Raw genomic sequence first — 16030 nt, forward strand, 5'->3', positions numbered from 1 at the left:
TCCTGCAGGATGTTGTTTGCTTTCCTAAGACAACGGGAACCGTACAGTTCTTCCAAAGATGGGAGAGGATGACCAATAATCCTTTGGGCTGTGGTTATGACCTTCTGGAGCACCTTCCTCTCCCTAGCTGTACAACTAGAGAACCAAGCACAAATACAGTATGTAAGAATGCTCTCTATGGAGCCTCGGTAGAAGGACACCAGCAGTCTCTCACTCAGATTGTTCTTCTTCAAAAGTCTGAGGAAATAAATTCTCTGCTGGGCCTTCTTCACCAGAGCAGTGGTATTTGCGCTCCAAGTCATGCCCTGATCGATAGTTACTCCCAAAAACCTGAATTCCGCCACCCTCTCCACCCGTTCCCCGTTGATATACAAGGGCTGAATGTCCGCCTTTTTTTTTCTGTAATCCACCACCAATTCCTTGGTCTTAGCCGTATTAAGAGCCAGATTGTTCTCTCCACACCAAACACAGAGCCGCTCCACCTCGTCCCGATAGGCGGACTCATCCCCTCCTGAAATGAGCCCTACCACCGTAGTGTCATCAGCAAACTTGATGATTTTGTTGCTGGAATAGATGGCTGTACAGTCATACGTATAGAGAGCATAGAGCAGGGGACTCAGCACACAACCCTGTGGTGAGCCGGTGTTAAGGCTAAGGGCTGTGGACATATGTGACCCTACTCTAACCCTCTGAGAACGTTCTGACAAAAAATCCAAAACCCAGAGACAGGTGGAGTTGGAGAGTCCAATCGCCTCTAGCTTGGACACCAGTCTATGGGGGAGGATAGTGTTAAAAGCAGAGCTAAAATCCACAAACAGCAGCCTCACATAACTCCCCGGCTGCTCCAGATGGGACAGAGCAGCATGGAGAGTGGTGGTGATAGCGTCTTCTGTGGATCTATTTGCCTTGTATGCAAACTGGTGGTTGTCAAAAGTTGATGGAAGACAGGAAATAATGTGACGGCGCACCAGTTTCTCAAAACACTTCATGATGATTGGAGTCAGTGCAACTGGTCTGTAGTCATTCAAACTACTGATTGTGGATTTTTTAGGCAGAGGGACAATAGTTGACGACTTCAGGCAGGGTGGGACAATAGACTGGTGTAAGGACTTATTGAAGATCTTAGTAAAGACCCTCGCCAGCTGATCCGCACAGCCCTTCAACACCTTTCCAGTGATGCCATCAGGTCCAGCCGCCTTCCTCGGATTCGCCATCCTCAATACCTGTCTCACCTCATGCTCCTCTACCGTGAATGAGGGGCCCCCATGGGCTGGTGGCTGTAATACCGGCGTCTCAGGTGGCTCCCTCTCGAAGCGAGCAAAGAAGAGGTTAAGCTCCTCCGCCAGCAAAGGGTCACCGTCGACAGCACCAAGGTTAGGTTTGTAGTTGGTAATATGCTGAATCCCCTGCCACATCTGTCTTGTGTTGTTGCTCCTTAAATTATCCTCAATCCTCAGCCTATAATCCAATTTTGCCCGTCGAATACCCCTCTTCAAGTTTGCTCTTGCCACACTGTAAAGCTGCACCTCGCCCGACCTAAAAGCCCTGTTCCTTTCCCGCAACAGGCACTGGACCTCTCTATTCATCCAGGGTTTCTGATTGGGGTAAAACCGGATGGATTTATTTACTGTGACAGTGTCTGTGCAGTGATTGATATAGCACAGAACTGCCGCCGTGTGTTCCTCCAGGTCTGTATGATCGAAAATATCCCAATTGGTTCTCTCAAAACAGTCCTGCAGCTGGTGAATAGCACCTTCAGGCCAGATTTTAACAGATTTTAATATTGTGGGAGCCCGTTTCCTAAGTGGGATATATGCTGGTACCAGGAACAGAGACATATGGTCGGACTGGCCCAAGTGTGGCAGCTGTAAAGCCCTATAGCCGTGATTTACATTCGAATAAACTTTATCCAGTGTCTTGTCCCCTCTTGTGGGACATTTCACATGCTGATAGAGCGTTGGGAGCACTGTTTTAAGTTCAACATGGTTGAAGTCTCCCGCAATGATGTGCACAGCTTCAGGATACTTGTCTTGCTGGCTGCTGATAAGGCTCTGCAGGCATCCCGAAGCCAGGTTGGCATTGGCATCTGGTGGCACGTACACACCAGTTAACATAACAGCTGTGAACTCCCTAGGGAGATAGGCTGGTCTACATTTAACAGCCACATATTCCAAATCCGGTGAACAGTGACTGCCCACAGTCTTCGAATTATTGGACCAGCATTTGTTCACATATACACACAGCCCCCCTCCTTTGGTTTTTCCGAAGTCCATGCCTCGGTCATGACGATGTACCGCACAGCCTTCCAACTGAATAGCTGTGTCTGGTATGGACGGTTGAAGCCATGTCTCAATGACAAATAAAACGCAGCAATCTTTTACAAGGCTGTTCTTTGCTGCCTGCAGCCTCAATTCATCCATCTTGTTGGCAAGAGATCTCACATTAGCAAGAAATATGCTAGGGAGCGGTGGTTTAGATGGACTCCTCTGCAATCTTACCAGGACGCCAGCCCGACAACCCCGCCTTTGCCTCCTGTCTCTACGCCGCCTTCGCCTCCTCCCTGGAGGCATAGTAATCCATGGAGAGCCCGGTGGCCTGGCTACTCCCACAGGAACGTTATCTGGGCGAAAATAATCAGCTCTTACAGCTTGTTCACACTGTAACCCGACCTTCAGAAGTTCCTGCCTGCTGTAAATCTTTCTTGCCCGGCCAGACATACTCAGACCAAGTAAAAATAATAAAAACAAAACAAAACGCTAAGGGAGAGCACTAAGCCGCAGCGTCTATGCGCGCCGCCATCTTGGCTATCTAACAATATCTAACAATAGCCAACAATAGCTTGGCTATTAACAATAATCCCAGTGAGCACAAGAACTGAAATTGCAAATCACAGCTACATAAAAACACAGTCTAACATAAAGCTGATTATACTTTGGTTCAGTCTGAACAAAATTATGAAGGATCTAGAAATGACACAGTCATGGATTTAAATATTCAGTAGTGAGTTGTTTTGTTTTTGGTCTGATAATTCATTTACCACTACTTTACTGGAAACCTGTCTGTTTTATCCCCATCCCAAACACCAGACATCCTGTGTTTAAATTACACACTCCACAGTTTGCCATTAAGAGCTTGTGAAATTTACAGCGCTTAACTATGAAGCTAGGCTTCACCAGGTTCCCAGGATTCAGCCCTGGCACATGCAAAGTAATAAGAAAATCATAGTATGTCTTGGAGCATGAAGAGCATCTTTCTCTAACCACTTTGTGACCACAAGCAGCCACACACTTCTGGAATTATGAGAAAGAGCTTCCAGATCCGATGTTTTAGCTCACAGGCTCATTTCATCCTTGAGCTTTTTTCATTTTAGAAATTCACTACTGGGAATCTGCTTAGAAGACATATGTAAGCTGGGTATAGTTTACAAGGATCAGAGCTCAAAGCACACAGAGTCTTCTGGCAGGCAGGGTAACAGAACTGGGCAAATGAATGAAGCTATCTCCAAGTCTCTGAAGTTACATGCAGTTTCAGAGAATACCTATGGTGGCGATCAAAGATTGTATATTTTCCTACTACATTTCTTTCTGGTCTGAAGCGCTATCCTTTGTATGTTAACCCAGAAGCAAGTCTCATTGTGTTCAGTGAGGATTAGGTAAAAGGTAAAGGGACCCCTGACCATCAGGTCCAGCCGTGATCGACTCTGGGGTTGCGGCGCTCATCTCACTTTATTGGCTGAGGGAGCCGGCATACAGCTTCCGGGTCACGTGACCAGCATGACTAAGCTGCTTCTGGCAAACCAGAGCAACACACGGAAACGCCGTTTACCTTTCCGCAGGAGCGGTACCTATTTATCTACTTGCACTTTGACGTGCTTTTAAACTGCTAGGTTGGCAGGAGCAGGGACTGAGCAACGGGAGCTCACCCTGTCGCGGGGATTCGAACCGCCAACCTTCTGATCGGCAAGTCCTAGGCTCTGTGGTTTAACCCACAGCGCCACCCGCATCCCCCTCAGTGAGGATTACTCCCGGGTAAATGTGCAGCTCTAGAATTTGATCCCATAAAAGCATCATAATGCTAACAGAGAGGCTTATCATGGGGCATCCAATCCAAACTTTCACTTCCCATAAAGCACTGTGCCTTCCTAACCAATTCACGGAAATATACTCTACGCTTTCCCATATGTAATTATGAATGAGGATGCTTGGATCATGTATCAGCAGTGTGCACAGTACGCAGATTTGCAGGAAATATCTGCAAGTCAAGCTTGCTAAATATGGGACCCCCTTTGTAAACTGGTTTTTTTACCTTATGGTGATGATCTGCCCAAAGTCCAGCTCATAATTGTTTACTTGAGCAATAAAAATAGCTGCTACTGCTTCATAAAGGGCGGTCCCATCCATATTGATTGTTGCCCCCACTGGGAGCACAAATCGGGCAATCCTCCTGTCCACATGGTTATTCTCTAACAAGCACTTGAAGGTTATAGGCAGAGTGGCTGAGCTGTAAGGACAATGTGGAGAAAAAGAGAGTGTGAAGTCAGCAAAACTATAAGGTCTGAAGTAGGGGGGCTATCGCAAACCTGCAGGTGGCACTGCCAAGATGCATCCGTAAAAAACTATAGTCCTACTGGCAGGGTCAGTACTGACTGTAGGCGCTTTGCAGGTTTGGGGTTGCACCCAGGAGGATGAGTTGGCCAACAACAGATGGCAATAAAAGTTGGTGTTCTTTCTCCCCATTCCCAAAATTCAGCTGTGCTTCCTATCTACTGTCATTCCCTCTCATTGCCTTTCATTCCATTCATTTTGCATTTTTTTGTGCAGTTCAAATAACTAGCTGAAGAAGCCTTGCTGTAGGTAGTCACTCTCTGAATGCACCAGGGAGAACAAGTCTTTCAAGATTTCTTTTGCCATCATATGAGCTGTGATGACCTAATGCCAAATGAGAAGCCAGACTGAAATGGATATAGATAATCAGCTTCTGTGAGGTGCTTAAACCTGAGCCTTAGTTCTTCTCTAATGTTACCTAAAAACACAGAGACGGAATTGAGTAGCAGCTTGTTGTCATACCTGCAGAAATAGGGGATCAGCCATTATGTGTTTTCTCTTTTCCAGGAGGCCTGGGTGCAACCCCAAACCTGCAAAGCGCCTGATATGACCTAACTCGAATGTCTCCCACGCTCCCTCTTAAGACTTAGCAGCTGCAGGCACAGATGGAATGATCAGCCATTACTGGTCTTTCCGCACCCCTTTTGTAGTCTTTTTATCTTCAAGCTGACAAAGAATTCTGGGGAACTCAAAATCTTGAGCACTATTTTTTGATGTTTTGGTTGCCCTAATAAAGATATTGCCCTAATAAACAAAAAGCATAGCTCTGATTTTTTTAAAATAAGAAGAATGAGTGCATATTATTTTGCCCACAATGTACTCCGGTCCAGCAGTCATCCATCTCAATATAATCAAAGCAAATGCCTACATTATCACAACTGCCCTTCTCATGACTGTCTTTGGAACTCTACCAGGGCATCATCAGCACCACATAACAACACCCCCCCCCCATGCAAATAGGACTTTTATCTCCAACTGGGTATTGGGATGTTCTTATAAGAAGACTACATACGCTGGCCATTTGCATTGCTGCACTATTTCTCAAACGGCAGAAGACTGCTGGTATGAGACACCTGCTTTGACCCTGATCTCTCTATTTATAGTTTGGATTATGAAGTTAATCTGTAGAGCAGCTCTTGTGATATGGGAATGTGGGGAAGTATTGCAGGGACCGGCCACAAAGTACAACATTGGGCTTCTTGCCAGGACCCTTCTTGAGCTTCTGTTTGTCTAGTGACACCACAAAGGATAATTTCTATGGGATGGGCAGAAGATTTCCAGATCAAACCTGGCTACATACCAAAGTGGCCCACTGAGGAAGCCCACTGCAGATTAGTGTCCCCTATCCAAGTAATCCAGAAGGATTGCTATGGGTATTGAAGCCACTGACAGATCCAGGAAAATTCTCTGAGCAAGGCAGGGAGATGGTGGGGCCGGTGGAGAAAATGCCAGTGCTGTAGTCAGATGGATTGGACATGTCACTGTCTCACAGTTTAGAATCCAGGGATTGGGAGACTTGGATTTGGGGACCCTGCAGCATGAGTGCAAGGTAAATAAGAAGTGCAAGGTAAAATTGCGCCAGTGTTTCATTCGTTATATGGTACCTGGATGAGGTGGCCAGAGCAATAAGCAAGGCTTGAAGAATCCCTCTGATGAAAACAATGGGGTTCTTCTTGGTGATGAAGAAGTATGTCATTGGCAGAATAAAAAGTCCATGTACCACCAGGCCACAAACCACAGTAATAGCGTAAAAGCCTAGCTTCTTCCCGATGGCCGATGGATCATCCATTTCCAAGATCTTACCAGCAATAAGGAACACTATTCCAAATGGAAAATACCTGGGGAAGGAAACAGTGATATTCAATGTGAAAGAACACTTCCACCCAAAAACTGAAGGAACTTAACTTATGCATATGTATGCAGAACTAGTTCTGTGACACAGGCCATCTATTACTATATCCCCTCTGGCCAGTTCCAGAAGTTTTTAGAGCCAAACTGCATGCGAAACAGGAGAGTTGTGATTAGTTAGTCTCCTGATTAGTTTTTTTAACCCGAAATGCACCCTTGGGAGCATTGCAAATTTTATTTTGCATCATCATGTGGTGTATATGCTGAACCCTTCTTTCACTACAGGCCATTTTTGCAGTCCAAGTTGAGTCCCTAAGCCACTAATTTTTCTCCAGTGATGCTAGCGTGTGTGTGTTAATAGCCTCTGTGGGTGATTTTCCCTGTGAGTGAGAAAGCAACGGTAATGGTGAACTTTGCTACAAAAACTGTCCCCAGTTAAAAGGTTAAGCATCTTGCCATATTTTGAGGTAAATGAAGTAAGACACAGTACCATCTAAAAAGCTACTTGCCCCACCCACTGGAGTAGATTGTTACACCCAAAGTCTAAAATTACCTAATTAATAGCACCATTGATGCACGCCCAACAGCTGCTGCTATAATTAAATTTGTGGTTCCCAAATAACACACTGTGGTTAAAAAAAATAAAATTAGAACCATGAGTCTCCCATATCACATGTAGTTTGGCCCATAGAACAGTGGTTGTGGCACACGATACTAACATAGCGCTTGAGTTCCTGTTAATAGGTGCTCTCTTAACAATTCTCAGTACCATTAACAAAGCACCGTTCCCAAGATTCTTTGAGGGAAGTCATGGCTGTTTAAAGTGGTATGATACTGTTTTAGCTATTGTCATGGACTGGCTGGATGCAGATGAATGGTGGGAGGAATGAGGTAGGGAACCCCAAGTGAACTCCAACAGAAGAAGGCTCAGAGCCAAGGGATTGGTGGTGGGAAGACAATGAGTAGTCAGAGGGAGAAGAGGGAGGAGGATGTGTTGGAAGCTGAGGAGGCAACAGGGTTTAGTGCACAGCAAGAGGCTGTGGCAGACAGCAGTCCAGAGTGGAGACAGGCTGTTGAAGAAGCCAGGGAGTTTCTCCATCCTGTTGTTACCAGCTCTCCTCCCCCCTGGTCTCCCAGAACCAGCAGAGGAATGAAGAGGGCAGAGGAAAGCGACACAAGAAGAAAGGAGCCTTAGGTTGCCGGGGAAGGACCCTGGAGGAGCCTTAGAGAGCAGCAGCAAGGCGAGGACCTTCAGTCCTTGCAACTGCTTCATTGGGGCAATACCTACTGAGAAGAGTTGCTGTGATCACTAGGCCTGAGCTGTTTTAATTTCTTTGAATAAAAAGTTAACTTCACTGACAGCAGGTGTTTTATTGCTGATCTGTGCCTGACTCCAACCACTGAAAGTTATATATTGCAGATGGGGGCTAAACTTTCACTTGCAAGTTCTATTTTTTCCTAACACTGCATTTACTTACCATACGGAAACAGCCACTATCTTCATGACAGATTCATTTAAGCACTGGCAAAAGCTAACCAAGGGAACGCCACTGTTGCCCATCCTCCCCAACATTATTCCTGCAAATAGATAAATATTGTTTCATTTTATTCACCATCATATGGATTTACATCACAGGCCACATTGGCATATACAACTTAAGTGTGTATATCTCTCTATCTCTCTATCTATTGTGAATTGCTGGACTCAAATTTGGGACCTAAATTCGTGGGCAGGAACTGCTGCACTCTGTTTGACAACTGTAGACTCTGACCCCCCCCCCCCAATATCCTATGAGTCTAATTTTCACTTCCATTCATACTATGCTAGTACATTTATTATATAAGTATATTAATACCAACATAAAATTCTATATTTAAGTAATTGATGCTACTGTTCCAGATTTGAATTAATTAAGTTACTATATTTTTAAAATTATCATTTATTAGGATTTTCAGTTCACAGAATCAGAAATGTTACATATGAGCAGTGATGTCTAACTTATGGGGGGCTGCAAACCATATATGGTACCACAATAAGTTTTCCGTGCCCTCCCAAGACCCCCGAAAATTTGCCATATGTGTGTGTTTGACTGCTGTTATAAGTTTCCCACTGCAATGCCACAATACCAAAATATGTTGTGTCCCTCAACATTTTAAAAATGTTTTTAAAATTTCTAACCTTTTTTTAACCAGTTGAAAAGAAATAATCTTAAAAAACTACTAACTCCTCCATAGGTACCCTGATATTGTGATGCCAAAAGTTGTGTTTTTTTACCATGCTTACTTTGATATGTGGCACCCAGAGGATTGACCATGAGTCTGTGCACCCCTCAACCTGAAAAAGGGCAGAGGTTTCTGCAGTAATATAAGCCAGTCTCTATTATTCTGAATGGAATGTAGGCTTTTCTTCATTGTACTGGCCAAAGGAAAAGTACTGCTGAATCTCATGCATGTATATCCAGCGGTAAGTTATGCTGAGTTCAAAGAGATTTACTCCCAGGTAAATATGTACACGATTGCAGTGGGACTTATTTCTGCATAGGAGTAAACCTACATTGGACTTAACAGTAAACCTACTGTGAGCATAACATTGACCCATAATACCCATTAGACACAAAATTATAACTTTGTGGTGGCTGTAAAGTGTATTTGGAAGTTTCAGTCTAGACTCTAGGTGAAAACTAGGTGAAAAAAAGCCAGCATCCTATTCCTAACTGCACTTGCCTTTTTTGCTTGGCAACCTTAGCAGACATAAAGGAACTATGTATGAAATCCCAGATGTCTAATTTCTACACAGCAGAACAGACAAACAAGAACTTGACAAAGGCCAGGAACTGCTACAGGTAAAATCATTATAATTATGTACTTCTGGGTTTCCATATAGTAGGATTTAAATTTGAGGGATTTGACACTCCTGTTTATTCATTTCAATAAGCAGTCCATCTGCTACAAAGGGTTGTGGCTGGTAGCAATATGTGTTAAAAAGGCATCACAAACTATATAAACAATAATGTGTCTGCTTTAACTATCCAAAACACTTAATTCATTGCCCATGTTGCACCAGTGCTAGGGTTTCCATTTGTGCAACAGACCTTTCTCCTCCCTCCACGCACAACCCACACCCTCCCCAAATCTGTTCCAGGGGGTTGGGGTAACCCCTAGAACAAATTTAGGGGGTTCACAGGGAAGGAGATGCGGAGAACATCCCGTTGCGCAAGCAGAAATCCTTGTGGGGATGGAATGAGAGGTTTAGTGCTAGGTTGGATTCCACCCAAAGTGTCTACATTACTTCTACAGGGTGAGTCCTTTAAAAGAGTATAAGATGCCCAGGTTCAAGCTGAAGTGACTTTCTGACAGAAGGCAAATATCATGACTAAACACCTGAAGGAGCCAGGACTGAACATGTAGCACTCCAAAGGGCATTATGACGTTGTGTACTTGGCTAACTGCCCATGCCATTCAGCATGGTACACAGGAGGTGCTACCAAAAAGAGAATAGCTCTCTTGTGGCGTAATGTCACAGCAATCCTGAGAGGAAATGATCATACTCAGAGCAGACCCACTGAAATCAGTAATTTATGTTCCTTGATTTCAGTAGGTCTACTCTGAGCGGGTGGCGCTGTGGGTTAAACCACAGAGTCTAGGACTTGCCAATCAGAAGATCAGCAGTTCAAATCCCCACGATGGGGTGTGCTCCTGTTGCTCGGTCCCTGCTCCTGCCAACCTAGCAGTTCGAAAGCACGTCAAAGTGCAAGTAGATACTGTATTTTTCGCCCTATAGGACGCACTTTTTCCCCTCCAAACATGAAGGGGAAATCTGGGTGCGTCCTATGGGGCGAATGCAGGCTTCGCGGACCTCTCCGCAAACAGCAGGAGCGCTCCCGCTGCTTGTGGAGCGCTCCCGCTGCTGGCGGAGAGGTGCCTGCATGCTGAAGCCTGCGCGCGCTGAGCTCAGCGCGTCCAGGCTTCGCGGACCTCTCCGCCAGCAGCGGGAGCGCTCCCGCTGCTGGCGGAGAGGTGCCTGCATGCTGAAGCCTGCGCGCGCTGAGCTCAGCGCGTCCAGGCTTCGCGGACCTCTCCGCTAGCAGCGGGAGCCAGCACTGGGCTCCCACGGCTTGCAGAGAGCTGCCTGTTTGGGGGCTGGGGTCAGGGGAAGCTCGGGCTTCCCCAACCCCGCGCCTGGGGGGGAAATAATTTTTTTCCTTTATTTCCCCCCCAAAAAACTAGGTGCGCCTTATGGGACGGTGCGTCCTATAGGGCGAAAAATACGGTAAATAGGTACCGCTCCGGCGGGAAGGTAAAAGGTGTTTCCGTATGCTGCTCTGGTTCACCAGAAGCGGCTTTGTCATGCTGGCCACATGACCTAGAAGCTGTACGCCGGCTCCCTCAGCCAATAAAGCAAGATGAGCGCTGCAACCCCAGAGTCGGTCACGACTGGACCTAATGATCAGGGGTCCCTTTATTTTACCTTACTCCAAGCAAGACCTAGTTAGATATAACCCTGAATGCTTTGGACATCCCCATTAAACAGAACGTGATCTACCAGCCTGGTACTGTCACCTACCTGTTGCTTAACCCACCACACCCCCTTTTCCCCCAATCTTTGGTAGAAGTCAACAGAAACTGCAGGTTTAGGGCAAAACTCAATGGATGCCCGACAAACACAAACCTGTTCAGCAATTCATGCAACCACACCTGTGGATTTGACTACTTAGAGTGGGAGGAACAGAGTCACACTCATGGGCCACACTTCCAACCTCCACACATTCATCGGTAGGTCAGAGCAGAGCATATCAGGGTACAAATATGTACGTGCAGGCTGCAATCACAGATAATCACTGGAGAAAATGCAGGGTCCCTATGTTTATGGTGAGAGCCTACAGGCACACATTAGTATGTGTGTAGGCTCTGAGTCTATCCTGATAAACATGGGGCAGTGGAGGGGAAAATAAAGAGATAATAGATCCATGATCCAGCAGCAGGAAACAAAGTTAGGTCCCTTGCCAAGAACCAAGTGGGGACAGTCTGAGAGGAGAGGTCCATAGATCAGTCACTGAAAAAAATGCAGGCTCCACATTCAGGGAACCTTTTCAACAACAACAAAAATACTCTTGAAATGATTTAGTGAGAGTGATTTTGGTTTTTTCTAAGTCTCAGTGAACTCTCATATCTGTACAGCAAATATATCCCAGCCAAGAACTGAGTGTCAGAACTCACGTCTGTGCTTGTACAGCAGGTTCCACGTCTCAGCACTAGTCTTGATTTAATGGCAAACAAGCTGATCTGCTGTCAAGATGCAGCCATTTCACAACAACACTTGCTAATCTTTGGCTCACCATAAATTTCAAATCTGCAATATGTTTTTTGAATTATGTTGCGCCTTCCTCTTAACATAAATTTGAAGGGCACTTCAGCATTTTAATCCAGTCTGGGCTATTATGAAATGGCAGCTTCAGGAGAACATGGATATTCCATGTTGAAAAGTGGAAATGGTCCCTATCCATAATCTAAAGGTGGAGGGAGAAGACAGAGGAGGCAAGGCTATAGGCCACATGAAAATGAATAGCAGGCCTGGGCATATTTCTCAATGTGACTGACAGAATTGTCCATGTCTGTAGTTCAGATTCATGTCACTTCCATTCAGTTTGGCCAGTGGGGATTGGTCCCTCCTCAACATCTACGTCTCATATCTCCTTTTCTTCCACCCAAGACATAAAGCGATGAATGAAAGGTTTGGGTGGATGTGAGTTCAGGGTTGGAGAAGTGATGCAGGTTCAGGGATTGCAGCCTAAATCCACTCTACCCTTTCTCATGACTGCCCTTGTTGCAATACCCTTTGCATGTTATATTTCCCTGTCATTCACTTTTCTGAAAGAATCAGTAAGCAGGGAACAGGTGTGCACAGCCAAACTGAGCAGGGTTCAATCCTGCCCCGCAATCAGCTGTGAGGCTGGCTTGGGATCCAGTGGGTTGTGGGCTAGTTTAGCCCCACATCCTCCCTTTGAATGTCCTATTTGGGGGCTTTCCACTTAACTCATCTGGTGGGGATATTGGCAGAGGGCCTCTTCTCCACCCATTCGGTGAGCAGAAGAGGGTGGCTGAACAGGAGGCCAGCTGGGCTGGCAGAACGGAGTGGAGGGAGGCCTCTGCTCAGTCCAGCAGCCCCACAAAGGCCAATGTAATGTAGGGGATGGGGGTGGACTGCAGCCTTACTCACCATTTTTCTAACCAAAAAAGGACCAAATGTTGTAACCTTTCCTCACAGCAGAGTATTCTCCACTCCCTTGATCATTTTGATTTCCCCTTTCTGAACCTTTTCCAACTTCACAATATCCTCTTTGGAAAGGGCTAAACAGATTTTCATTTTAGATTAATCTGCTTGCTCCAGAAACTGAATTTTACTTTAGGATGCTACAAACTTTTCCTCTTTGTGAAGTTGCAGTCCAGCACATGAATCAATCTTCAGCGTGACAATCATGTGATAATTCATGCCAGCAAGATTTATGCTTAAAATAAAAATGACATCATTTTGATTGGAGCCAATGCGTTGGGGGTAAATCAAGGAGAAGAGAGTGCTCGGCTACTGAAATATTCCACTGCTCCCTGCAGGGCATTCTGTGAATTATTACACCGAAGCTCCTAATATAGGAGTGCAATGAAAATTCACCAACAGGAAAACGTGAAGGACATTTCAGAATCTTTAGGCACCAGGCAAAAACATTCCTCTTAAACCAGGCCTTTCGCTGATTGACATCCAATGCCCTTTTAAAATGTGTGTGGGGGGCGGTGGTTATTGGGTTGTTTCTGTTTTTATTTTGATTATGTATTTTGTGATTTTATGTTGTGACTTTATGTTGTAACCACCCTGAGACCTGAGGGTATAGGGCGGTATACAAATGTAATTAATAATAATAATAATAATAATAATAACAACAACAACAACAACCTCACACCAACATTCTACCATTTGATCACGATCTCACAGCCAAACCTACCTCACAGAGATGTTGTGAGGGAGGGGAGGACAATGTATACTGTCTTTAGCTCTTTGGAGGAAATGTGGAATATAAATGCAGTTATTAACTAATAGCAGCAAATAGTAAATATTGTTGAAAACTGGGCTTGAATTGGGATGGGCAGACTGGGGGGGGGGGGGGTTAATAGAATCCACAAGCCATTCCTCCCACTTTTAGCCAAATCATGGCCCCCTGTAGCGTTTAAAATCAGTAAGTATGTAGGCAATCTCACAATGTACAGGAGACTGGTCTTCACTGTTCCAAAATTTGAAATCCATAGAGAAGAACTTAGTGATGACTAGCAAATCCATTTCACCTTAATGGGGATAAGTCATGACTTGGGTCTGCTAAATTTTTCAGTGCAGTCCCCTAGCAAACATGAGACATCCTCTCTCAGGGTTTCCATGAAGAGATGTGGCCCTCGGGCCCTGTCACACAAGCTCTATGAATTACAGAGGGAAGTAAAAAATACCAGATGAGGAAACTACAGAGCAACGTAGGACAGCCGAAAACTGCAGCATGCTCTTTCGCAGGTGACTGGAAGCTTGGCTCCAATGCTCAACTGCTCAAAGCTATTTCAAGTGGGTGCTATTGACGTGGTGAAAGAACAGAAACGGCACTAGGGGTTCCAAACAGAAAGGTTAATTCTTCTACATCAAGGGACAACTTCACAGATTACAACCACATACCCATGGTAGCAGAGAATATTACAATCCCCAACACGTTCATGCCTTCGCTGGTGCCTGGTTCTGACTTGTAGATAACTTCGGGTGGTGGTGTGATGTCCAAGGCAAAATTCTGGATGTTGGATCCATTTTCATCCTGAACCCCGTAGATAATGATTCGGCGTGTGGTGCTTTCAGACGCAGCTTTGTTGGCTTTCACAATCGGGGTGCTTTTGGTTCGGTACTGAAAGAGCGGAAGCGCATCTCCATTACAGGTAGAAGGATATTTTCTTGCTTTGAAGTTCCCTTCATGAACGGAACTTTATCAACAGATAACGGAATACCTCTGAAGATTCATTAACTCCTTGCTTATTTGAAGGGGAAATTTCACTAGTGTTCAAACTAATAGTGGTCCAGACACTCACCTGTTTAAAAGTGGCCTCAACAAGGTTGGCAGGGAACATGTTCCTGAAAAGAGATAAGAAAGATGTTTGCCAAGGTATTAGGTAAAAATTGAACTCATTGGGCCACTAATATTTATAAGTTACTTTCTCTTTTAGGTGGCCATTTCTATCTGTGTAGCATTTTATTTGGGAATCAATCACATTCCAGTGTTTCCCATTGTAATATCTGCAACCTGCAATATGTGGCCAAAAAGGAGCTAAATGACATTCTGTTAATTGAAGCCTTACTCCAGCTTCTTCAAAAGCTTTATTCCTCTGCTGTAGACACACAGAAGCACTGGAATCAAAGTGCTGGAAAAAGTCTGAAAATCATCTAGTCCTATTTCAGTAGGATCCTGCATGCCCAAACTTAGCGAGATACTACTGTCTGTCCATCTCTATTTGTTAAAATACTTATATATCACCCTTCTGGTGCAAAACTATCACCAAGAGCAGCATTCATCATTTAGACATCCCTATTTTATTAAACAACAATCAACCAAAGAGATAAGGTCAGCTGTTAAAACCATAGAAACATCACCTTTCACATACAACAAAAACCTGCTGGAATAAAATGGTTTTCAACAACTGTTGCAAAAAAAGCAAAGGAAGGAGCCAGCCACATTTCACAGGGCAAAGTCTCCACAATCAGGGAGCAGACACTGAGAAGTTCCTCTCTCTTATCGCAGTCAAACATGCTTCCACCCTAGAAGGTACACAGAGAAGGTCCTCCCCTTTTGATCTTAGGAAGCAGTCAGAATGTTTTAACTCTATAGCTCTTCCACAACGATGCGACCAAACATACAATGGAGACTCAATCAAGTCCTGGCATCTTACGCAAACATGTCAGACAGTTTTACTTACATGCACGTCTGTTCAGAAATTAGTCCCACTGAATTTTCATAAGACCATAAGAAGAGCCTGCTGGATCATCAGGCCAATGGCCCATCTAGTCCAGCATCCTGTTCTCACAGTGGCCAGCCAGGAGCCTGAGGGAAGCCCAAAAGCAGAACCTGAGCGCAACAGCATTCTACCCGCTTGTGATTCCCAGCAACTGGCATTCAGCTATGGTGGCCAGTCGCCATTGGTAGCCTTATCCTCCAATGGGACTTTCTCCCCATGGAGTAAATGTGCATAGGATTGCAGCCTGAGTTTTGTTCATACATGCATGTTCATCGCAGGACAACTGCTAGTTAATGTGCTGTGTCACATGTGTGGATGATGAACCATCCAAGAGCAAACAGCGCAGGCACAAGGGTCTTAATCATCTGAAACAGTGCAGTGATGTCACACAGTCTGCTAAGAGTCATCCAACACTTGAGTAAACCAGAGCTGGAAAAAGCAGAAAAATATATACTGTGGTATGAGTGCTAGAAAGTATGATGTGAATGATGTTTAGTTTCTCCCCAATATCAAGAGAATAACATCTGTGCAATTAATTACTTCTTGAGTAA

The 16030-nt window shown here is 44.9% G+C and overlaps 1 protein-coding gene across 4 annotated transcripts in view; it reads right to left on the bottom strand.

Moving 5' to 3' along the window:
- SLC1A7 (solute carrier family 1 member 7) overlaps positions 1-16030 on the bottom strand; it is a 47334-nt gene that overhangs the window by 9283 nt on the left and 22021 nt on the right. For all 4 annotated transcript variants that reach the window (XM_083448101.1, XM_083448102.1, XM_083448100.1 and 1 more), the window contains 5 exons: positions 14559-14601; positions 14158-14377; positions 7931-8030; positions 6209-6442; positions 4306-4500 (listed from right to left, as the gene is read on the bottom strand). In XM_083448101.1, the coding sequence (XP_083304227.1) occupies positions 4306-4500; positions 6209-6442; positions 7931-8030; positions 14158-14377; positions 14559-14601 (792 nt within the window). The remainder of the gene's footprint in view (positions 1-4305; positions 4501-6208; positions 6443-7930; positions 8031-14157; positions 14378-14558; positions 14602-16030) is intronic.

This window comes from Podarcis tiliguerta, assembly GCF_965153285.1.
Source record: "Podarcis tiliguerta genome assembly, chromosome: 6".
Taxonomy (NCBI): domain Eukaryota; kingdom Metazoa; phylum Chordata; class Lepidosauria; order Squamata; family Lacertidae; genus Podarcis; species Podarcis tiliguerta.